This window comes from Parasteatoda tepidariorum, chromosome 4, assembly GCF_982258835.1.
Source record: "Parasteatoda tepidariorum strain Cologne lab strain chromosome 4, Ptep-v5.0, whole genome shotgun sequence".
NCBI classification, from domain to species: Eukaryota; Metazoa; Arthropoda; class Arachnida; order Araneae; family Theridiidae; genus Parasteatoda; species Parasteatoda tepidariorum.
In genome coordinates, this window is record NC_141758.1 from 62,719,174 (window position 1) to 62,745,829 (window position 26,656).

The window sequence follows — 26,656 nt, forward strand, 5'->3', positions numbered from 1 at the left end:
TTTCCCTAAGATCCTTTTTATCGTAATAACGAAAGGCTAGTAATTTTGAATTAATCGTCATAAACATACAATTTTTGTATTTTTAACGTTAGTATTTTGACGCTGACTTTAAACTTTATCGTGACAGCGGATTCTTCGTAATATTTTGTACTCGTCATATCGAACTTTTACGGTATATACTTTTTTATTTAATATACATGTTTTTCTCCAAGACATGTATTTTTAACAGGTGGATCAATCGTCCGGTAAGCGTTTTTCCAATCCAACGGGTTTTAAATGACCCGCTCTCCTGTTTGAAATTTTTCTTAAATTTAAATAATAAAAAAAAAAAAAAAAAAAAACGATTTTTTACTTTTTTTTAAAAAATTTAGATAATAAATTTAAAAAAAAAAGATTACACATAATTGCGTCCAAATACAGCCAAGAGGAAAATCTCCAAAAAAGAGAGCGAATAGTTAAAGGTCGTTGGATTGTAAAATATCGTCCGGTACAACATGATAAAATATAAGTAAAAATGACCGTAAGAATTCTCATAAAGAAGGACATACTAAACTAGAATCGCCTCTCAAAATTTTAGAATTCATATAATATATTTTGAACGTTTATTACTATTATATATTTAATTTGAGTTATTGAACTCGAATAAAACACATAACTTCAAATAACAATATACAACCACTTTGACGATTTAAATTACATAGAAAACAATACAAGTAAATTATTTCTTTTTGAAAAGAAGAAAAGAAAACGAGAAGTCAAACGATATCTTTAATTTGTTTGACAGTAGCAAATAAAGCTCTTAAAACGTATCGAGTTTTCCGGACATGAGGTCAAGAAGGAAAACTGAGTTGAGTAGTTTATATATTTGTTTTAACAGATACGGACGATCTTTTATTTAAATGATGTGCGCTTAGTTACCAATGCTCAAAAATGTTTGTGTTTTTACTTTTAAGATGGTCTCCAGGGGATTTTAAACAAGTTTACTGAGTTAACTTGCGGGATTCGTTAATGTGGTGTTTCCCAACAGTTTCCCTCATACTGTTATGCAGGTTAAGAATGTAATAAATCTTCAGCGCCTCATTTAGATCGACCTAAAAACTATATTTATTTATAAAGCTTTTGTTTTTAAAATATTTTTAGGCCTCTTTTTATTTTTACTATCGTTAATACTTTGACACCTTTAAATATAAGTAGGATTGAAGTTTTTATAAAGTCTTCTTTCTTTTTTTGCGTAAATGAATATTATTATTAATTTTAGATAATTTTAAAAGGCAAATATTTATAACTAGCTGCTAATGCTTATAATAATAAGTGTTTATAACTAGCTGATGCATATTCATAACAATAAATATTTATGACTTAACAGTACACTGTAAAAAATTCCGGATCAAATTACGGCGTAAGGTTTTGGCACTTTGGGTGCATCATTCGTAAAATCCATTTTACCGTAAAATCCATTTTTATCGTAAATTATTGTACCATAATTTTTACAGTAATATTAATTTAAATTACAATGATTCAGCGATTTTACGGTAATTATTGCTGTAAAAATTATGATATATCAGGTTTTTGGTTTCGTAATATGTCCCGGTAAAACGTATTCTATGGAGAAAGCACCAGTTTTCTGAGTGCCGGAACTTTTTATTGTAATTTAATCCGGAATTTTTTACAGTATATTTCCGGTGCGGTTGCTTGACTTCTTATTGCTTGCTAAATCGCTCAATAGCGAAGTTGCTTAAATAAGTCCATCGGTCGGTAGAATGCACACATTTCACTTAATTGCTCACAATACGATTTTACTAATTATATTAAATACTTTAAATATTCAACAAAAATATGAAATGTTCCAAATTTTGAATTTTCCTTGAAAATTATTTATAATGTAAAACAGGAAGCAGCAATACTGTAATAGCTCAATCAACTTGAAGTAGTCAAAGTAACTAAAACAAGGGGTGTTTTTAACTAAGTCTAACGAAAAATATTCAAACAAACAAAGTAAAAGTAGAGGAGTTAAAATCCCTAGGCTGCTTCAGATTCGAGAAAATCGTATTAACCGGAAGACAATTTATCTCACATTGTAATTAGTCAATTTAGGTCTATTTGCATTTATTATTAAAACATGAAAAAATATTGTTTTTCATTTTTACGAGGAAAGCAAAGCCAAGAAGCTCGCGAAAAATTAAAATATTGGCAGCTAATTATCCGCTAAATGTGGCAGCAAAAACATACGTGTACCTTACTTATATATATTATATACTAATAAGCATATAAGTACCTATTACCATTAACAAACTCTTGCATCAATAACATTAAGGTGATTTTTTGCGGTACCAATTATTTCACACCCTACAAACTATTTCATTTTATTTTATAACCGGCGTTAAACAGCTATTCCAATTCCGAATTTAGTATTATTAATGCTCAACTCTGTGGTCTTGCAATTTTGAACCCAACCATGAGTTACAAAGAAAAAGCCCATGGTTAGCCCGATGGAAAAGGAATTTTAACTCACACTCCGTCTACCCCTGAGGATATTTTACGTCAGCACTATGGTCTGGATGAGCAGGGAGCAGAAATCATACCCACAAGTCACCACTGAGATTCGAACCTAGATCAACACATTGGGAGGCGGAAGCTCGTTTCCTTGAGTCATAGCGACTCCCTATAAACTATTGCTAAAAATTGGCTTTAAACAAAGGAAGAAAGCTATTTTGGACTCTTAAGAGGGTTCGTTTTCAAAATTTACTTTGAATTACTGAGTGGTCATAGTCTTTTGAAAAATACTTTAAATTACATTTTATATCGACCCAGATCGAATTCAAAAATTAGTTTAGTAAAAAAAAATCACGTTTTTGGCTATTTCTAACAACTTGAGTTGCTTATATTTAAAATTCATAAATATTTAAAAGCATTTCTTTTCATTAATAAAGTTCAAAATGCAAATTCATAGTTATATCCAGTCATTAAAAAACAAATATTTATTTTTTTGAATAAAATGTGAATAGATGTTCATAAATTAAGCAAACGATTATAAAAATTTCAAAATCATTTAAGAGATGAACAAATAGGAAGAGAAAGGAAATATCGCTTGGTAAATTCTTCTAAAATAAGAACATGCGGATCTTCTGCTATTGTCTTGAAACAATGAAAAAAAATACTGATTTTGAAACAAATAGTATACAGATAACAAAGACATAGAGTAATTTTTTCCCCTTTAGGCTGAATATTTCTTAAGTTAGATGCCGAAATACCTTAGTTGTACAACTAATGTATGGGGTTTGTTGCTTGTTTTGAAAACTGCCATTAAATGCTGTTCAGTGAATTTCATTGAAAATAATAATTAGTATGAACCAAGTGAGAAGGTAAGGACATTGTGTTTGAATGTCCTGATATTGTCAGGAATTGCAAATTCTGAACTACAGTTATAAGATTTTTTAAAGTTGGAAATTGTTACTTTTTTAATATTTTAAAAATAATGCAAATTCAAAATATTCGTTTAACATGAAAACTGAACAGTTTTTTGAAATACACTTGTGTTTAAAAAAAATCATATAAATAAATAATTCATTAAATTTATTTATTATCTTTTTCCCTTTTTTCAAAACTAAATAATCTGAAACACAAATTAAATTTTTTCGAGTATTTAAGCAGAAGGAAGATTTAAAACAGCTTTATAAAAACAAGTGAAACCCCATTCCCAAATTATAATATTTACTACATTTCACGAAATTTTCCGTATGAATGTGTTATTTTCCTTAAGGAATGTCGTTAGATTTCTATTTCTTTTTCAAATTAAGTTCCTAAAAACAAATAACAAACAGATACTAGTACCTTTATTGTTTTTGCGTGTTTATAACATGTTGCTATGTTAAAAAAAATTGGTTTGCGGTTGTTCTATAGTATTAAATCTTTGAAATATGCTGTTGCTGAAATATATAGCTGTCATAAAATAGCGTTAAGTTGTATCTTTGTATCGTGTAAATAAAGTAATAACGCCAATACGGTAGAACTTTATTCTAGTAAGATTGAATTAAAGTTGTATAATAGTATGTTTAATCGTGCATACTCTGACATTTTAACGATAGATTAAATACCATTTTTATTTTCGAAAAAGAAAAATTATCAAGGAGCAAACTCTTGTGCAAAAATAACATGTTCAGAAGCGACTGACTGATTCTTATTTTTAGGTGATAAGTTTTGCGCAATGATCAGTCCTGGTGATATTAGTTTGTTAAAAAAGCTCTGCAACACTTGCGAAAATTTCAACTCTTGTGAATTTTCATCTTGTATTGTTGTTTTTTGGTGTTTTTAGTATAAGTTTTCATGAATAAGCTCTAAATGACTTTGGATAAAACTGAACTTCGGGTTATGATTCGTTATTGCTATAAACGAGATCTTTCAGCAAGGGATGCTGCAAGAATGTTGCAGAACTTTTTTAACAACCTAATATTATCCTATATTATCCTATCATGTGATTCGATAAATTATACAATACTATTCTATCATGTGATAAGATAAAATATCGAGAGAACTTGTTCTACTAGACATAGGTACTTAAAATCTATAATAATTTATGAAATAAAATTATTATAGTTTTACACATTATTTTACCCATGACGTGTAATAGGAAGCTAAACTTTTTTATAGTACTTTTATGAATAATATATATATATATATATATATATATATATATATATATATATATATATATATATATATATATATATATATATATATATATATATATATATATATATATATATATATATATAATATATATATATATATATATTATATATATATATATATATATATATTATATATATATATATATATATTATATATATATATATATATATTATATATATATATATATATATATATATATATATATATATATATATATATATATATATATATATATATATATATATATATATATATATATATATATATATATATATATATATATATATATATATATATATATATATATATATATATATATATATATATATATAATGATTGTAAATACCGGAATTAAACATTTTAATAATTAACCTCAAAAAATTTATGTAAAATAACATAGTTTTGAAATACAGATTGGATTTTATGTACTGCAAAATGACCCCACAATCGCGAACTATAAAATCTGATTTCCTGTAATATGTAATCCATGAGTCACGCTTATCTCCTGAAATCAATAAAGAGTTTATTTAAATAGTTATATATATTTAGGAATATCATAAAGAGACAATAGAAATAGGATTAGATATTTTCAAGTGATAATGGTTGAAAAAAATATACATTTCGAACGAATGGAATACATTCTGAATGAAAGACAATGACAGCCAAATGCCCCAAAGAGATTTGAATATTGAGTTTGATATTTATCAGACATAATACTTAAATCTTAAATAAGGATGAATGATGTAAAATAAACTTCTTATCCGGAGAGAACAAAAAGACTGAATTTTATATTTTGTTTTAAAAAACTCCATTGTATTCAGACTTATTTTAATGAAACAAAAAAAATTCTTCATAAAACGGTTTCAATTTTATTTTAGAAACATTTAAGCTCTACTTATACTGTTTTTAGGTAAACCGTTGTACTAAATCTTACATTTTGTGCTTAAAATATATAAAAAGTTAACTTTTTAATGCATTAACTTATGAAGATTTATTTTAAATTTATAATGTGTGTTTTGTAAATTTAGAATGTTAACGATTTTCTTTAAGCATACATCTTAAATCATGTTGTGAAATATTAAACCAAAGCTTTTTTCTTTCGTTCTCTTAGTTTTATCGCATTTCTTAACAGAAAAAGTAGGACCAAAATTACAGGAATATGGTTAACTTTACTGAGTCTTAGGCTCTATGGGAACCACAAAATTTACGTAAATTTTTACAGTAGCAGTTTGGCAATCATTTTGCTAAAATTAACGATAAAATATGGTTTTATATTATGTGATAAACTTTCATTAATGTAGTAAAATTTAAGCATAGCTTAAAGTATAGCATAAAAATCATTTAGTCGGTTTAATTTAATTTTTAATTATTTATTTTTTTCAATTGTGTGATGATAAGAAGTATAATTTTGAAAAGCAGAAATTGTGGAAAACCGTTACCCTAAGAACGAAAAAATTATCAAATGACTGGTTTAGGTATCGTATATTTTAGTTTTCTTTAACAGTTTTTTTTTGCCATAAATGTCATTACCATACAGTACTGTAATTTTATAAGAATTTTTCTTCTCTGTGCATAATATATCTATTCCTTCAAGTAAATTGAATGTCTTAATTTTTTTTAAAATTTTTTATGTTTTTACATAAAAACTTAATAAATTCTCATGCTAATTCCACTCTTGAACATACTATAACAAGGTAGGTAAAACCTTGTAAATGTTTCGTATGTATTACTTAACGTATTGTTGCGTATTACTTAATTTTTCTTTTTTTTCTCACACAGATACAGCACAGAAACCTTGATGTGTCACGTTAAATCTAAAAATTGTTTTAACGTCTTCAAACAACGTAAACAATGCTTAGTTAAAGCGAGTTTTAGTTTAAAATTTTAGAAAAATAATAAATGCTTCTACAGCCCTTGTTTTTTATAAAATAGAAAAATTTAAATTAATTTTTATGTGATAGATATCATCAAGTATTAAAAAATAATTATTTTTCTTATTTTATATTCATATTGAAAAGAAAAATTCCATTTTAAAAAAATACTTAGCCGATACCTCGACTTTAACATCAGCTACGTACCATAATCTTTTGTTAGAAAAAATGAAGATTTCAACAAAAAATTAATCAAATAAATAAATAAACTCGAATAAAAATTAAAACACACGTGAAAACTATTTTTTACAGCAAGGATAAACATTACTTGAATAAAACTTTATTCGCTTAAAAAAAATACAAATTGAAATAACAGTCGCCATGTTTCATGCGCTCAAAAATAGGCACCCATTTTCAAGACTTGGCAAACGTGAATGAGAAAAAAAACAAAAGGTTTCTCTAACTTTTTTCTTCACTTTTGCTTCTTCTCAATCACGTCCGGCAAAACTCGAAAATGCGGTGTCTATTTTGGAGACATGTAGACTGTTATTTCCAACTTGTATATATTTTTGAAGTGAATGGAGCTTTTAATCAAGTAATATCTTACCGTTTCAGTTTCTTGTGATTTTATATTTAAAATAAAAAACATATTTTTACTTTTTTTTTGGAAAAAGTATTAAACATTTAAAAAATATTATTCCATAAAATTCTGTATTTTTATAACTATCGATGGAAATTAAGTAAGTGTATATTTTACTTTAAAAAATTAGAAAAACAAACCTAAAAAGTCCTTTGTTATAATACATTAATTACTTCGTTTCTTTTATAAACTAAATACTAAACCATACATGGTAATTTTAACTGAAATAAATGACTAATTACTTAAGATTTTTTTTTAGTTTCAACCTTTATTGTTAAAGTAATAGTTCAGACAGTAAATGATCAAAATTGGTATATGCCCGTTTTTTTTTCTCTGTGAACGCGGAAATTTATTTTTCTCTCTAACTTTTATGGCATCAGGAAATAATATAAGCTTAGGATTTTTATAAAAAAAATCTGAAATGCTGAGCATGAAAAAAAGGTTGTTCTGGAAAAAAAATTAATCAAATTACTCTGACCTCTTTTCTGGCAGCAGGATTGCACTAAAAATTTCATATTATTCTTCAAGACTTATAGGTGTATTTGATCCTGTTTCTTAGTAAAGATAATATTATGAAAAAGAATTAAGTGAAAGTACCCTTTATAAATCCTAGAAAACCTTTAATTACACAGAAATTCAGACGATTTCTCTGTTTTAACTCGATGAGCGCCGTATTCCGTTTCCTTTGAAAAGTCTTGAAAAAGTTTATATGTCAACACTGTTCAAATAATATGAAAGACCATAAGCAAATCTATCAGAAAATTTCTTTACAAAACAAACAGTTTTCATTGAAATTTGAAATTTCCTATATATGAAATAGGAAAGTTTGGTTTTTTTCCTGGATTAACAGAAGATTAAAAATATATAGATGTGTGTTTTCTTTTCCTTAAAAAAAATAATAAATAAATAAAAAATGCATTAATAATTTTTTTTTTAAAAATTGTTTAATAAAAAAAATATTCTTGTGCAAGGAATAAAGACTATTTACACAGAAAAAAATTCTGGTAAAATTACTGTACTGTTTACAAAACCATAATTTTTGTAATAAAAATCAAAATATATGGTATTTAAACCATTAATTTAGTCATTTTTCCGTTCATATGGTAACAGTTTACCGGAAATTCTAGATTTCAAAATATAGTTCTTATTACAGCACATTTAGTAAAAATTACAAAACTTAAAAGTGAATTTAACCTTTTATTCTTTGAAAGTAAATTTTAAACTAAAAGGTGTGTTTAATTTTAAATTAAATTTTTCATTAATTCTAAATTAACTTAATGTTTGAGTCTAATATTTAGCCGTTAAATAGAGGTTTTCTTACGTGAAATTCGTCGAACTACGTAACAATTTAAATTTCGTAGCCGTTAAAATGTATGCTTTTTGTCTAATAATTTTGTCTCATACCCATTAAATTTTAAATTCAACAAATATCCGAGAGTTAGCAATTTTTTTAATTAAAATTTTAATTTATAACTGTAACTTAGTTATAACTTACATTATACGCTTTCATACCATTTAATTAAATGCTCTTGTACAGCTGTTACTTTCAAAATACCGTCATATTTTAGTAAAATTTTACTAATTTAAGTAAATTAAAAAGAAACACTGACACTGAGATAATTGAAATACTACTTATAAGTTTCTTTTAAAAATTTCAACAAGTAAATGAAAATTCAACTAAACTGGAGTTTGAAATTCATAGAAATATTAATATTACGTATAAATTTCATAAACCTTAAACGAAATAATTACCAAAAAATTTCGCTGCTTTTTTACAATCAAATTTTTTTCAAGAAAATATAAGACTAAAGAAAAATTCATTTAACACTAGATTGTCAAAGGAAGTCATTTTGACTGCTTAACTGCTTTTTCATTTGCAAAAAATATACGAATGATAATGCATAAATTATAATTTTTTTTATTGTTAATATTTACTAATAACTTGTTATATAACTGTAAATGATGTAAAAAAATATTAAAAATTAGTTAAACTAATTTCTTTACACATTAGTTATTCTTTTACAGTGCAGTCATTTTGACTGCTTTTGGGCAATATAGCTATTTACTAAGTTTCAGCCTTTCTAGTGTTAAACTTATTTTGAATATAAATTACTCGCGTGAAAAGAATTTTTATCTCTATTTACAAACAAGTCCATGAAATTTGAACTATTTTTTTTATATTGAGGAAATCATTTAAAATGCAACAAAATTTTTTATTGACTACTTACTAGCGCTAAACAGTTATTACAATATAATTAGCCTAACGGAAAATTAGGAGACTTAGACTGTTATTATGATAGGTATTTTAAATTAGCCTTATTAAGTTAAATCCATCTGCCACGATTTTCTGACTATTCAATAACTTAAATTTTTAATAAGCCCTTAACTTATATTTCAATCAGTTGAAAATAAAGATTTATACGTTTAAAATGGTTTCCTTATTATTAAATGCAAAAAAAGCTCGAATAAAAAAAGCTTTTTCTCCCTTTGTAGAAGATTTCAGTTATTATTTTATTTTCTTACATTTTTTTAACAATTAGATAATAAAGTTTGATTTGTTTATTTGTATTACGTCTTTTTTGTGCTCGCTCACTTAACTGCTTAAGAGCCTGGAAATGTTTATCATTAATTTAGTTAGACTAAACATTATCATAATGTATAGATAGATTTATTATTGTTTGTTTTAAATCAATCTAAAAATAAAATTTGATGCTTTGAAAAAACTTGAAAACATTTTTTCTAATAGAAAAAAAAGAAGAATATGAGTTTTGTGCATTATTGTTACCAAAATAAATTCTCATTATTGTTTTACTGCCTGATGTTTCTGAAAAATTATAAACATTTTTAAAAAGTTATTTAGATTTAACAATAATAAAATTAAACAATGTTTTTTAAAAACTAATTTTAATAAATATTTATCAGTTTCTAAAAAAAGTTTTAATATTAGTTTTAATAAATATTTATTGGTCATACCGATTTCGCTCAAATTTTGTATTTTGCCATGTAAAATTGCATCCTTCGAAATGATGTAAAAAATTGTACAGTTCAAATTCTTTCAATTATTATTAGAAAACAATGAATATTTATTAAAACTTATATTTTGAATTGAATTATATTATGATAAACGAATTTGAGTCGTGAGCAAAAAGTTTTCAATTCGTTTAAAAAGTTCTCGAGATATGGCGAAGTATATATAAAATTATCATTATACAAAATTAACAAAATATAAAATTAACAAGTTAACAAAATGTAAAATTAACATTAAGAGGTTCCAAACTTCATCTCCTGATCAAAATATAGGGGCCATATTTACCATATTTCGGTTACTTTCTATATTTTCAGTTATCCGATTCCTATGTTTCCCATATAATCAGTAATCCGATTCCTATTTTCCCATATAATCAGTAATCCGATTCCTATATTTCCCATATAATCAGTAATCCGATTCCTATATTTCCCATATTATCAGTAATCCGATTCCTATATTTCCCATATTATCAGTAATCCGATTCCGATGAAAAAAAGGCGGATGTTTATTCATAGAAAGTACGTTTTTGTGTTTGATTTTTTAACTTAATATCGTCTAACTAATTATTTATCATGTTTATAACGTCACCCCCTCGAACCATTAAGATTGAGTTCTAGAATGGTAAAATCTGATTATTACATCTAAGGAGATTCAGGGTGCTCCATATATTTTTTTTCCGTACATATATTTTAGGAATTGACAAAGAGTTAATTCCTAAAATATTACCCTTTTGTTCTATAAGACTATCATGATTTGAGAATTTCCTAATCTCACAAAAAATGCAAACTTATTACAGTTTAGAAAAATCGAGAGCAACAAACAACTTCAGCTTAACCCAAAATTATGAAGAAAAACAAATCAAATAAACAGGTAATCATACTTTGATTGTACGAAAAGATTAGAATAGCAATAAATTTTGTGTGTCTCGTCGAACGTAAGCGTTATTGTGTGAAAATTAATCACTTTTTGCGGAAAAGAGAAATAGGTAATCTCACATCTGAAACTTCATTTGCGTAAAGCGGAAGCAAAAAGTTCGAAGCTTATTAAAGCTTAACACTACGCTCTATTAATTATTTTAAGAACATTGTTAATGAATCTCGATAACCTATCTCCCCGTGTCTTTCTCGTCGAGACGGTAAAACAAGTATGCGCTTTAAAATGGTAAAAGCAGCTTTCTTCTGTTAATAGCTAAATTGTTCTCAAGTATAAAAATGGATAAATGAGTACAATTATGAATATTCTAATTTGAATGATTCTATTTTTAGCATTTCCTTTGAGTTGCCTTTTTAAAACTGACGGTGCACGATCTTCAATGTTTATAAATATATGAAGAAAAAAGTATTTTTAAACTAGTTTAAGATTTTTAACTTATTAGTTTTTAGTTAACTTCGTGAAAAACGATTTATATTTAGAGAACCAATTTAACTATCAATTTAAAAAAAGAGAATTCATTGAAATTTCGACAGTTATGAACTAATTAAAAGAGGAAAAAACGCTATTTTAAATATTATATTGTTAAGATCCTCTTACAAATCATACATTTCATTTAGAGAGGACAACGAAAGAAACAGAAAATGTAATAAATACAACAACAAAAAAATGATTTTTACATATTGACAAACAATTTTTACATTATTGATTATTAACACTAGAACTCCCAGAGCGGTCTTTTTGCCCGCAAATCTGCTTCGAAAGTCTTTAAGCCCGAAAATAATTATTCCAGTTAACTTGACTTTCGTGACTTTTACAAACTTTTTGAGGTCTTCAAATGCATTTAAGAAAAAAATTATTAGACTATATAATTAGCGCATAAAAAGGCGATTTATCAAAAACGAACATTGCGATCAAAATGTCCGCTATAACGATTTGAGAGTGTTTCTTGGATTTAGCACACTGTTTATTTTATTCAAGCACGCACCTTATATGATCCACACTGAACAAATTTTTTCTTCAAAGGATATCTCTCTCCTGCTCGTTGCTGCTCTCCAATCCCTTATTATTGTTTCGACATTTCGTGATATAAGCTGGTAAACAGTTTAGCAATGATTGACTTGCCCAATCATTCGAGAAAGAGTTACTGTTTGTGAAAGATATTTAATTCGTATATTATAACACAGAAAAGAATAATGAAATTCAATAAACAGCTCTGGCCATTAAAAATTATGTCAGTACATGGGATAAAAATTATGAAATTGGGATTAAATTCGTGGCTAGCTGTTTAACATAAGACTATGAATTTTTTGAACAGTTTGATATAAATAGGAAAAGACAACACCAGAAGTAGCTTGATGAATATGTCGTTACGTTTCTTTGTAGGAAAGAAATGAAAAATTTCTTTACATCCTAAAAACTTGGGCAAAAGGGATTTCAATAGTTTTTACAATACGGTTAAATCTTAAATAAATCCCACATATTAGCAAAGCTACAACTACCACGCACTTTTTAAAAAATTCTAGTTCTGTATCAAAAAGCTATTATTATATATAAACTAGCTGAACTTAAAAAAGAGAAGAAGAAAATGTCTGCATTATACGTAAGTATTATATGTAATTATAGAAGTTTGCTATGTGGGCTACTATCTTTATGGAAGCTATAGTTTACTACGGATCCTAAATCCTATTATCTTAAAAATCTTCCTGAAGCAGTAAAATTTTCCAATGTGTAAGTTTTTAACGTTTCAAATAAGCAGATTGATAACCTTTTCGTGAATCTGGACATTTTAATTTTGCTAACTTATTTTTACTACTTTCGCCAATTTTTCTGATTTTTTTAAAGCGTGAAACTCTTCTCAAGTTTTTCGAATATCCTTTATTTTGAGCTTTGTTGAATTGAGATTGTTATACTGTTTCCCACAAAGAGGCCTATATGCTTGCCCCCCTGACATTTTTGAAACTACAAGCAAAAAACATCGTCAATGTTCTTTCTACCAACACTAAATAAAAATTTTCGTTTTGCCTAAAACCTTTTTGTGGAAAATGCTAATAATTTTTTTTGTAACTATTATTTCAAGTCATGAGTTAATATCTACAATGGTATGTAACTGTTTTATGATGTTGTTATTTTTCCTTAAAATAAAGGTAATGTCTTATACATTAAAAAATATCAATAAAAATACTGCAGAATAATAAAATTATTAAACATAGCATTTTCGAACTTTTTATAATGATATTTCATATTTGAATTAAAAATCAAATATTTATGCTTGTATTCTTATTGCGGCCAAATTCACAGCATGGTTGTTCTAGGTAGGTAAAAATGTCGATCGTACTAGAGTTGAAATGAAATATATAACAATTTCCTGATTTTTAATTACATTTTAGCTATCTAAATATTAGCAACAATTTTGATTAATAACTTATTTTGTGTGAAAAATAAAATGAATTTCTATTAACATTTTTCTTAAACTTAAAGATAAAAATAATAAGGTACTGTATGCTATCTGCAAGTATCTTATTTTCGATAATCCTTGTATCTTTAAATCAAAAGAAATAATTTACTTTAATTGCTTTACGGAAAAAGAATATTTTTATTGTTATTTGAAAGATATCATTGAAAATTTTAATGAAATTCATTTTTTATTATTACTTTATTTAAAATAAGTGAATAGATTCGTATATAGCTGAATAGGTTTAATAAAACTTCCTTTATCATTTAAAGCGCTTATTTATTAATTTTTTAATGAATATACATTTCTGGCCATTAAAGTTGCTACACGCCTTCATTGTTTATCAATTAATGGCTGATTCTTTTTTGTATCCTTAAAGTTGGTTCAATGCTGAATCCTAATATAGGTACTTTGAACCATGATACGGTGAAAATATATTGCAATCTCTATAAAGTATTAAATTGAAGTATGTTCCATTCAAGTTGAACCAACGTATAATCAAGTTTAAGAAGTACGGTTGAACTTAATTCAATATTAAGTTTAAAGTACATTTAAATAATATTATTAAAAATATGCCAGAAAATTTCTCATAGTATATGAATTCTAAATACCAGTAGTACTGTAAATCTTCATTAAAAGGCATTCCCGCTACTGCCCGTTGTTCGCGAAGGAGAAATTGTAAAGGTTACACTGAAAAACAGTAAAGGCCAGAACATGGTAAAATTTAACGTATTTTTGGCTCTATGGGAACACCAATTAGCTCAGAAATTTTTAACGAAGCCCTTTGGTAATGATAAAATTAACATTATTTTATTATTGTTAATTTGGTAAAGTTAACAATAATTAATTATAATATGTAACAAAATTTGAAAAATGTGGTACAATTTGTAATTTTGTAATGGTATCTTAGAGAATCGAATAAAAATCATTTATTTACTAAAATTTACTTTTTAGTTTCGTATTTTTAACAAAATGTGTGGTAGTAAAAACTATAATTTTTAAAAACAAACTACTAAATAAATAGTTTAAGCATCGTAAATTTTTTTTAAACCTAAATTATGTTTCTCCTTCTTTCTTTTTTTTTGCTTTGAAAAAAAGAAAAACTAGAAATTTTATTACCATGCAGTAAAGTAATTTTACCAGAATTTTTGTTTCGGTATATGGTTTCAAATTTCGTGACGAACGACATGATTGGGCTCAGCAATGCTTAAAAATCACCTTTACTTCCTAGACAAGGAAGAATCCGTCGATCTTATACCGGATTGGGCTTCAAGCCGCCACTGAGGATGGAACCTCAGTTCTTCTCTATGATATTTCAGTGATTAATCTTTATCATTATTAATAATAATGATATATTTGAAAAGATTTTGATGTTTTTTGATATCATACTTACAATCGTTTAAAATTAAAAAAAAAAAAGTATTCTTTGTTTAGTTTTAACTACAAGTAAGAATGTGCAATGTAACAATATTTCTGCACGTACTTCTAAACGATAATAGCATTTTTATTGTGTTTTAAACGATGGCATTGAAACACAAATTTCAAAAAAGTTTTCATTTCAACTAAATGGCTTAATGCATATATACCTCCTTAATAAAACGATACATCTATATAATAACCCTCCTTAGTAATTTAAACCATTTTTACTTTCTAACAATTAAATAACCATCTTCCTTACGTTGCATAATAATAACTTAAATATTACGTTATAATTCAAAACAAAAATTATATAATGATTTTTATAAAAACACATTTAAAAACATTTTCAATTTTAGACAGCATTGACAAAAATTCGAACTCAATTAAATCCCACCAAAAAACCAAAACGGAACTCGTTCGCAAATTACCTCAAAGATTGCGAGATATTACACAGTTTTTTCCTCCTTCATTCACAAGCTGCTGGAGGTTGTGGAAATCATCTTCAACTCAATGACCTAATTACAAGGACGAGAGAAAGTGCACCTTACGGTGTCCTTCCTTGAAAGGAAAAGTTAAGGACGGACAAGGTGAAGTGGCTCTCTAAGTGATTGTTATAATAAACAGAAAGAAAAAAAAAAGCCGACTTCTGAAAGCGATATTTAAATGAAGGTTTTTGGGTAATTTGTAGAAATTCGTTGTCATTACTTTGCGATTAGATGTTTTATTATACTATTATTATGATGTTAGTATTGTTAGAGAATTTAATCATAAATATATAATAATTAGAAAAAAAAAGGATAAAAATTAATGTATTGAATCTTGTGGCGTTTTCTCTTCTTTCTTAAAAATCAGCTAGTTAAAATTTAGGAAAATATATTAGAAGAACATTCAGTGTGTAGTTTAAATTTGGAAACTACATGAAAATACCGCTCCAAAATTACTAGTTAAAATTTGAATTACATAGAACGCAGAATTACTTCAGTTTATACAATTGAAATGAAGAGAATTGCTTTGAAATTTCCCTCTAGAATTCTTTCAATCTATCGTTGAAATTTACAAAATTACATTAGAATAATAGTCTAGTCAGTAGTTGAAATTTAAATAATTACATTAGAATGCCACTCCAGTCTGCAATTGGAATTCAAAAAAAATTATTTTAGAATGCGACTCCAGAATTCCTTCAATCTATAGTTAAAATTTACAAAATTACAATGGAATAACATTCCAGTCTGTAGTTGAAATATAATTACATTAGAATGCCACCCCAGTCTGCAGTAGGAATTTTAAAAAAAATTATTTTGGAATGCGACTCCAAAATTCCTTCAATCTATAGTTGAAATTTACAAAATTACATTAGAATAACATTCCAGTTTGCAGTTGAAGTTTACAGAATTACGTTAAAGCAACATTCCAGTATTACAACACTACAATTTAAATTAGGGGAATTATATCAGAATGCAAAACCAGAATTACTTCAGTTAGGTAGTGAGAATTAGGGAACAATACTGGGGTACTTTGGAGTATTATAACAGTGTGTTAATTTTGTTTCGCTAATGAAATTAATGATGGCTTTAAGATAGCATTGATTCATTAATAAGAAAATTTCCTCTTACCAAATCATGATGTAATGTAATTAGGTGTTCTCACAATGGCAAAATTTTTGTTAAACCCTGATTTTTAGAAAAATATTAATGTCATATCTCACGAAAAGAACATATTTGTAATAAAATAATTCCATTAATCGATTTTTAAATTAGTTTTTTTAATTACATCATTTCACGACGGATTAACAAGTTACACTAATATCATATTGATTACGCGTGATTAAAATAACACGATTAATACGATGCATGGAACGAAAACTATAATTTTTTGGATTGGCTGCCCTCTAATAATTATTCGATTAAAATTTAATTATTTAAATAGAGTCGTGGTGTTTCAGGGGAGAGAGTGATGAGGAAACCCGGGTTCGAATCCCAGCTGTGACTGGTTTTAGCGAATTCTGCTCCCGGCTCGCCTTGTCTACATTGTTAACGTAAAATATTCTTAGTGGTAGTTGAATCATGGGTGAGAACCCACGTGTCGTCTGGGTATCCGTGAGAAGGTTTCATGGTTTCACTCCCCATTTAATACAAACGCTGGTTAGTTCACAACGAATTCGGTTCAGGTTCTAGTTAGTGGATTCATCAAAAAGTCTTCCATGGAGACTAGTTAGTCCCAATGCTTGATTCAGCAGTTCCCTTGTCTTAGGGTTAGGTTCAAAAATCAAGGCTACGGAGTTGAACATTGATAGTCGTAAACTCAGAATTGGTTCAGCTGTTGAACGCCGGTAATAAAATAGCATTAGTTAAATAAAATTAGTTCTGATTGAAGGATATAAGAGCTGGGTGTGGCTATAACAACAACTTAGTAAAAATAACTTGAAAAATAATAAATAAATCACAATATATACTTGTTCATGGTAGCAAAATCAAATAATATAAAAAAACTATGCTTAACGTAAGAAAAAAAAATTGATTTTTTTTTTCTTCCAATGTCCACGAATGACCATTCGTCATACAGGCACCTGAAAGTAGATTTGATAACCACCTTTTCAGGGGCACCATTTTAGGTGGGCCAACGTTGCTCCCACAGTAAGGACAGAGAAGGAAAGAACATCCATGCCTTACCCGGGATTCGAACCCAGAACTTTTCTAATGCAAGGCCAGTTCCCTAACCCCTAAACAGGCCGGTCTGCAAATGTAGAATGAAAACATCAACAATAAGGAAAAAAAATCATCACGGCCATTGAACTCAAAATTATCTAAATGATATAAATTTCATGATCAGAAAAAGATTACATAAAATTCAAGGTATATTCGATATAAAACAGGCCATGGGAGGCAAATCCCCATGACATGCCAAATTAAAAAGTAATAGAATTGTTCTCAACAGACCTTTAAAATCATGAGAAGAGATCCATGGTTAGTGATTTATCAAAAAATAACATAGCCAAAAATAAAGCCAATCCCCGATAATCAATATTAGGTTTGAAAAATACCTTGGTGATCGCGAATCGCCAACAAGACTGTGAGAATTATTATAACCATGTAACTGAAACATATTTGTGGTAATTATGTTAACGATTTTTTTTAATTGTGTTAAGGACTTTTTTTTAAACAAATAAAAAATATTTATGTATCTCATAGTTTTATAAAACAAAAATCAGTTTCTGCGCATAAGTTTAACAGCGTCCGAACTTCGATTTTCAGACATATGTCACTCCACTTATAATTAGTAGCATAAAAATAAATCTCGAACTAGTTATCATTTTCAATTCCAATTAAGCCAGTCCATGCTCCATCAAAACTATATAATCGAAACCTCCCAGTTGAAGTTTGGATAAAAACACATCAAAGAAATACATTATCTACTGTCAAACTTTCAGAAGTCATCTTGTGGTTCAACGCTCTTCATCAGGATAGGATGAAAACAAAAAACAAAAAAACTGGGATAGTTTCACTGTAACTGGGGTATCTGTTGCCCCCTGGGGCTAGGAAGCGCGCTTTCTCGAATAGTCTCAGTTGCTTTTCAATAAAAACGCAGGTTCTCATGAAATTGAAAAAGAAAGCCTAATTTAACCACTTTTCCGTCGACCTTATTTAGTTATTACACGTGCTGTGTGATACAGGAAGTAAATATTTGTTGGCGATATTTATACAATTTGTGTTGGGAAATAAACATATTTTGGTGATTAATCTTTTTTTCAAAGATGCTCTTGTCTGCTTTTGTGTGCACTAACGGGAAAAAATTCTGAATTTAGATTTTTGTTATGTCTATTATTAGCTTAATTTAAGGGGCTGTCTTCTAGTATGAGACCTATTTTTTTTACGAGTCAAAAGGGTGGAAGACGGAGAGGGGTATTCTAAATATGTTTTAATTACATTGAATTTTTATAAAACTTGGAACACGGAGAAAAAAATTCTGGTTATGGTAAGGTAATGCATGGCAAGGATATTTCTTGTAAGAAAAACCATGATTCTGGCTATAAAAACCAAAGTATACGGCATTTCAGCAATTTATTTGGAAATTTTTCCATGTAACGGCTTTCCTGAAATTCAAGTTTTCAAAATTACAGTTCCTATTACCTCACAATTAGTAAAAAAATGCAAAACTGAAAGGAAAATTTAAGCGAATAAATGGCTTTTATGCTAGGCTCTAAGGTATCATGATAAAAAAATGCTGAATTTTATCACATTAACCAAATTTTATCACTTATTATAAAGCCATATTTTATGATTAATTTTGCTAAAATCATTACAAAAACTCTTCGGTTAAAATTATCGAGATTTTTGGTGTTCCCATAGAGGTAGAAATTATGCACGGTAAATATTACCATATTCTGGTAGTTTTGACCATAATTTTTTCTCCCTCAGAGCAATATCTTTCGAAACTTACAAAATGCAAAAACAGCGCTGATCTGATTAAAAGATGTATCGCTAGTGTAATTCTAGAGTTTTAATTGATTTTTCTGACATAATTATACCAATAAAATTTTGAAATTAGCATTTTTAAAATTTTTTTAAATATTATATAGTTGCTTGTTTTCAAATTTTTGTTAAATATCTTTGTTTTCGTGTAAGTTACACTTAGAAATATTTTTAGCATCATCTAAATCGTTTTCTTATAACTTTTTAGACAATAAAAGAAAATTGAAAAAAAAAAAACATAAAGTAGAGAGATATACAGTTATATAATATTTTTGATTACATCACATTTAATGCATAAAAAAAAAATAGAGTTTATATATCTTTTTATTAAATAGTTTTGGGTTTTAAAAGCTAAGATTGTTTGTTACCTACATTTTAATATTTAAATTTTATAATGTTAATGGCATTAATTTACAAAATTTTTCCTGTTTAAAATTAAAAAAAAAAAAAAATGTAGGGGAACCATCCCCTCTGCAAAGAATCAAAATTGAGATGGCATGTCTTCGGATCCTCAGAGATATTCCCCAGACCGCCGCCAATAGCCCATTGCGCAGCTCTAGTGCGACGTATATAAAATACCGACCTACCTTGTAATTCATATAAAATTGCTGCTAAGCGAGAACTATGTAGGGTTGAAGTTGCAATACATCAAGGTAGAAACCATAACTTTTCAATTGTTATTATCAAAATTCAGTATTTTATTATATTTTTAAAGGTTATAAAAAAAAATTAGCATAGAAAAGCACTTCAATAGCAACATGTTCATTTGTGCAGTCTAAGAATTTATTTAAGTAAACTATTTTTTTCAAAAACTCTAAACATAATCGTTACGGGCAAATTCTCGGATTATGGGTCGGGATGGTTAAGTATATGACAGATGCGACTTTTCAGAAATATCTCTCGATTTATAAAATTAAACGATGAAGTTGTTTATAAAAAATCTAAATTCAAACAACAACAAAAATTCAATCAATCCTTAATATCACTACCGCAACGTTATGGTACCATGACAACCTTATGAAGGCAGAATAGATTTCAAAGGGAAGCATTGACCAACCCTGGGCTGTTAAACTGTGATTAAGAGGCATTTTTACTAAAATATGCAGTTACTAAGAGGCGTATACGAACTTCTGTTAACAAGGAGCTTAAAAAAATCATTGCTTGTGCTCAATAATTTAGTAATATTCTACATATAAATAAAAAAAAAAGCTTGTCAAGCTGCTTTTCAATCCCTCATGTGCTACTGTTACTACTGCCACTGATATATAGTATAAGAAATATTACCCATATATTCACATTCTTGAAAAAAAAAAATTTTTAAGAGACATTTAATATAAGTTGATTTTAAAAACAACTTTTTTCTCTTTTGTCCATTTTTATAGTGGTTGATGCTTGGGGTAAGCCAGGAGCTGGAATGTTCGAAGGAAACCTTGGTCACATTGGGGACTATGACGAATGTATCAACTTAGAAATGCCAGACATGAAAGACCCGGATGGAAATGAACAGAGAGGAATGTACTGTCTATCCACCTTTGTACCTCTTCTTCCCAAAAAACCGCAACTTTATACTCTCTTCCACAAAATTCATGAATTGGAACCGATTGTGAGGAAAAATACTGTAAGTATAAGGGGACAGCTTACGTTTGAAAGAAGTAAACTGTTATTTACATCTATAATGTAACATTTACAATTCAATATTATGATTTTACAAAGATTTGATCTTATTGAAAATTATGGTTACAGTTACAGGAAAGAATTTTCTCACAAAAATTTGATGCGTTGATAAAACTGAATTTCGGTGTTTCCTTTTCTTTTTGAATCTTATGACGATTTCAAAAAGATTATCATTTGTTTTTTAAAATCAAAAGATATACCTAAATGGTACACGAGGAAAAATTATCAAATTTTTTACTTTATGTTATGTTTAGATAAATGTATGGGCAGTTTTCTAATTTTGCCTTTTTTTTTTTGTCCTATTTAATTAAAGTACGTTTAAAAGTTAACTTTTGCACAAAGACAATATTTATTGTATTCCCCTGTTTTTTTATGCTTCGTATGAATTGCTGCTGAATGAAAAATATTTATTGCTGAAAACTTTATCTTATTCAATTAACTTTTAAAGAGACACCAAGTTGAACCTTATTATCGTGCCAATTTTTACTTTAAAATTGCTCACATGACAAATTGGCCTAATTTAATTTAAATATATCTAGACTAAGTTTGGTGTTATTGTTTTTTTTATATTAAATAATGCTATTATATCAAATGCTATTATATCTAACGATTAGTTATCTAAGAGAAAAAAGAATTCGTAAAAAATTAAATCAAATCGAACAATGGAATTAAGATTGAAATAAAATGGATAAACAAATAAATGGAAATTAAAGATAAGTAAAACTTTGTAATATTCATGTTATTTTCAACTAAGGCAAAATAAAAACCAATGTTTTTTCACCTTAAAAAATCAGGTGTCAGTAAGTTAAGAAATTTTTCTTAATGTGTAATTTTTATTATATATTTTAAGTAATAAAATAATTAGATTCTTTGTTTCTACTTACTTTTTTAGCTAATTCCTAAATAAATATTAATCTTTAGTTAAACACGCTTCATAAATGGGTGCAAAGATACTTTTATTCATGAAATTATTTCACATATACGGAGCAATTCTTCACCAGACGTAAGAATAACATTAAAAACAACACATGTTTGACTGACTGTCTCTTATAATTTGGGAGTCCAAAACCGAAATTTTGTCAAAAAGTAAGACGCGTTTGTTTTGAGAAAATGCAATTTTTGTACTTTTTTTTAACCTGAATTTTATCTGCATAAAATAATTAGCAAATCTTTGGTGAGTGCGTAAAATAATGAAGTAGTAAAAATGCAGTGGTCATTCGTAATGAGTGTAATGAAATAATAGTCTTTCTTAGTAAAAAAAAAAAAAAAACTAGGAGGCAAAGTCCCCTATTCGCTGCCGCTCTCAATCCCGATGATTGCGTCGCAATAATTGTTTGTTTCTTGACAAAAAGCAGCTTTTCTCAATGAAAGTTAAAATTATTCACTTAAAGTATATAAACTAAAAAGAATTATGTTTGCTTCTGCTTGTGCCCCCCTTTCCACGTCCAAATATTTTCCCTGTGATTCTATTAAATTCTATTTGTGAACAAAAGTACTTTTTCTAAGCAATCAATTTTTTAGAAATAATATTTAAAATTAAAAGCATTCAACAAATTTCGTGAGTTCTCAACTATAGTTTAATATTTTAGCTTACCAAACGGACGGAAATATTAAATACAATTCTTGCATGCATCATACACCGAAGAGCCATTACATTATGACCACCCTGCTAATAACATGTAGGACCACCTTTAGCCCTCAAAACTGCTAGCAGCCGCCGTTGCATTGATTCCACAAGGTGCTGATAGGTAGTCGGAGGTTTCTGGTACCAAGCGCTCACGAACTGGTCCTGCAATTCCCTCACATTGCGAGGGGGTAGCGTGGCAGCACGAATTTGGTTTTCCAAGTAGGACCACAAATGCTCTATTGGATTAAGGTCAGGTGAATTTGGGGGCCAAGACATGACTTGAAAGTCACTGGAATGTTCCTCGAACCAATCCATGACGATTCACCCCTTATGACATGGTGCATTATCCTGTTGGTAAACATCATGCTCCGCAGGAAAAACTGTTGCCATGAATGGATGAACCTGGTTTGCAACTATGTTCAAGTAACTTACAGACGTCAGGGATTGTTCTATGAGGATTATGGTTCCTAATGTGCAACCTGAAAACATTGTTCCTGAGCGAGAAACCATAAAAACCTGGGCGAGCCCATTGTTATAGATGGGGGGGGGGGGTCATAATGTAATGGCTCTTCGGTTATTTTGCATAAGTTCTAAATAACTTAACGAATCTCTTTACCTGTAATTTATAATAGTATATTGATGGCCGCGATGGTTCAGGGGATAGAGCGTTCGCCTTCCAATAAGGCGAACCGGGTTCGAATCCCAGTCGATACGAATCCGGCTTGCAACGACCATAGTGCTGCCGTGAAATATCCTCAGTGGTAGATGGATCATGGGTTAGGGTCCCCTTGCCGTCAGGCTAACCGTGGGAGGTTCTCGTGGTCTTCCTATCCATGTAACGCAAATGCGGCTCCGTCAAAAAATCCTCCACGAAGGCAAATTTCTCCCAATACTCGATTCAGGAGTTCCATTGTCTTCTGGAATGGGTTCAAAATTACAAGGCTACGGAATTGAATATTAGTAGCCGTAAATCCAAAATTGGGTCGGCTGTTCAACGACGGATGTAAGACAAAATAATATATTGATGGAAATTACACAAAAAATAATAATTGTAAAAAGGTTAATAAGATCAGACACCGATATAAATAACTTTATCTTAAAATGTAGCTTAGAATTACGCCATAATAAAAACTCTTAATTTAGAAAACAATTAAAATAAAAAACGTAATAATTGCACCACATGTACAAATACCCTTAAACTAGAAATGCAAAAATGTTTATGGGAAAGCAATACCATTATGAATTTTTTTAATTTTATGCTGATGGCAAACAAAACATATGGAAATCAATGTCGGAAAACCATGTGATTTTCCAGCCAATTAAAATGCACCGACAACAATGGTTAGACCATTGTGTTACACCTTTATGATTTTATGTTACGAGAAAATCGACCTTTAAGTCAAAATCTATTCAGGGATTAATTTTCTTTATTTACACTTTGAGTTTGCTTATTTTACGGGGATGATGTACTAGTACCTTTAGAACTCGAGGGAAAGTTAACAGTGATCACCTTAGCATTTTTTAATACTGATCCATCGTAATAAAATCATGATTTCCCAATATCAAAATTAATTAATTCGAATGCTCTTATTTCTTACTATTATATTCCTCCTATAGAGTTTCGGCTACAATGCCCAGAATGCACATTGGTTTTATTTCTTGGAACTAAGAATGGGCCTATGCATGCCGAGCGCATGCACAAAAGACGATGTATTGAGCATTGCTGAGCAAAGTAAGCATATTTTACATTTTATACTAATGAGTTCGTTTCAAAATCCATCTTTTTTGCATGCATTAAATTTAAACAAATAATTAAACTAAAGTTAAGCATACATTCAAGATGTATACTTAATAATAGCATACTTAATAATTTGTAACACAAGTGTAGTATACTACACTTGCGTTACAAATAAACTTACATTTATTATCTTTTATCCTGATTTGAATCTTAGCATTAATCTTACTTGTATAATGTTTTTTTCTCCTGCGCTACTCAGGTATAAAAATATATGAATTTAATTTCATCACTATTTTGCTGCTATTTATAGTAACTTGGTAATTGGAAGAACTCAAAACCGAATACAAAATGCTTTATTTTCATTTTATATTTAGAACAGGTGTTTTATAACTACAGCCTTTTATATACATTTTTAAAATTTTATCAAAAATAAATTCATCAGAGATTATTAAATAGTATTAAAATGAGCAAATTATTTTCATAACAAAGAAAAATTAAAAAAAATTGGGTAATTAATATTGAGGTTATTTAGAGGGATGGTAGTATTAAAGATACCAAAACCAGTTTATTTTTAAGGTGAAAGTGAAAGGCGTTCTTAATAACTGTAATATTCTATTGTTTCAACCGTAAGAATTTTTCTTCTCTCATTCAAAAATGAATTTAATACTTCCTTTAATATCTGAATTCTAACAAAAATATTTTACACGGGTTTAAAACACATCCATTTTGGGTATGAAATTCAAACTGTTTCATGATCTAAACCATTGGTATACATTTTTAAGATCCTTTCTAAAACTTGAATCAAAAAAGTACATCACACGATTAAATATATAATCTAATGAAAAATAAAAACATTATCGGAATCTAATGAACCACTAGTGAGAAAGTTAGAGTGAAAATAAACAAAACAAGTTTGAATGTCCGAGAAAGTTGGAATCGTTTTTAATATCGATTTTCAAGCACCTCTATATTTTTCCGTAATCAAACACATTTTTTATCATTTTCGCTCCGCTTTTGTTGGCTGTGCTTCGTTAGATTTCCATATTTTGTTTCTTCTTCTCTTAAAATAGTAATTTGCAAGCCCTAACCTTCAACGTTTTGATTTCAATTTTGAAATTTACACTGTCAGAATCATTCGCAAAGTATGAAAAAATTAATGAAAATCAAGCTTTATTTAATTTTTTCTTAAAAACAAATAGTGTAGAAATTCAAAAAAAAAAAAAAAACAGTGAGTTCTGTTATTTTTTTAATATTCCATTCAAGTTTTTTTCTATATCTAATTAGAAAAGAAGTTTTGTATCAGTTACATGTATCAATGAATTTCAAAATGCAACTTTTGTATTTAATTTATGAGCTGTTTGATCTATAGTGAGCATTATTTTTTATTTATAAAAATAAAATGTTAATAAAATTTAAAAGCAAAGCAAAGGTTCTAAATTGCTGGATTTAAAGGGGGTATAAATATCTCTTGATAGTCTTAGTGGTATACTTTTTAAACTTCATTTTTGACAAAAATTTTAAAAAAAAATGCTTTAACACGTTGAATGCTATGGGGGTCACCGGTGACCGACGAAGCCAAGATTATTAGAAACACATAAGTAGAGTAAAATTTTAATCTTTTTAATTTTTTTATTATTATCGTTACTAAAATGGTTTGAAGAAATTAATGCAATACATACTGAGAAAATCATTTTGGCCAGACGGACAAACCATGTAAAATTAACATGGCATTCAGCGTGTTAAAAGCAGTCAATGTTCATCATCCTGTATGAAATATATGAGAGAAGTTTCCATTGAATTTTCTACAATTATCTCGAAACACAATCATGAATTTAATTTTCGGAAAAATAGAGTGACAATTTTTAGAGATCGCGGCAAAATAATTGCAAAATTATAATAAGAGTTAATTTCTGTGTGTAATATATGTTTGCGTGTCTCCAATTTCAAGTTTTCGTCACACTATTTTCAATAAAATTTTAATTTTGCAGTACCCAAGCACATGAATATCAAAGGAACAGTAAAAATGCCCACTTGTGAAACTAAACAGCCTTTTACTTTAAGCAATGAGCAGATGGCAGTAGTGTAAGTACCTTTTATATACTAAATTTATATTTTA

The 26,656-nt window shown here is 28.0% G+C and overlaps 1 protein-coding gene across 2 annotated transcripts in view; it reads left to right on the top strand.

Moving 5' to 3' along the window:
• LOC107446966 (nose resistant to fluoxetine protein 6) overlaps nt 1-26,656 on the top strand; it is a 72,919-nt gene that overhangs the window by 27,648 nt on the left and 18,615 nt on the right. For both annotated transcript variants that reach the window (XM_016061755.4, XM_016061756.4), the window contains exons 2-4: nt 20,884-21,119; nt 24,420-24,534; nt 26,529-26,622. In XM_016061755.4, the coding sequence (XP_015917241.1) occupies nt 20,884-21,119; nt 24,420-24,534; nt 26,529-26,622 (445 nt within the window). The remainder of the gene's footprint in view (nt 1-20,883; nt 21,120-24,419; nt 24,535-26,528; nt 26,623-26,656) is intronic.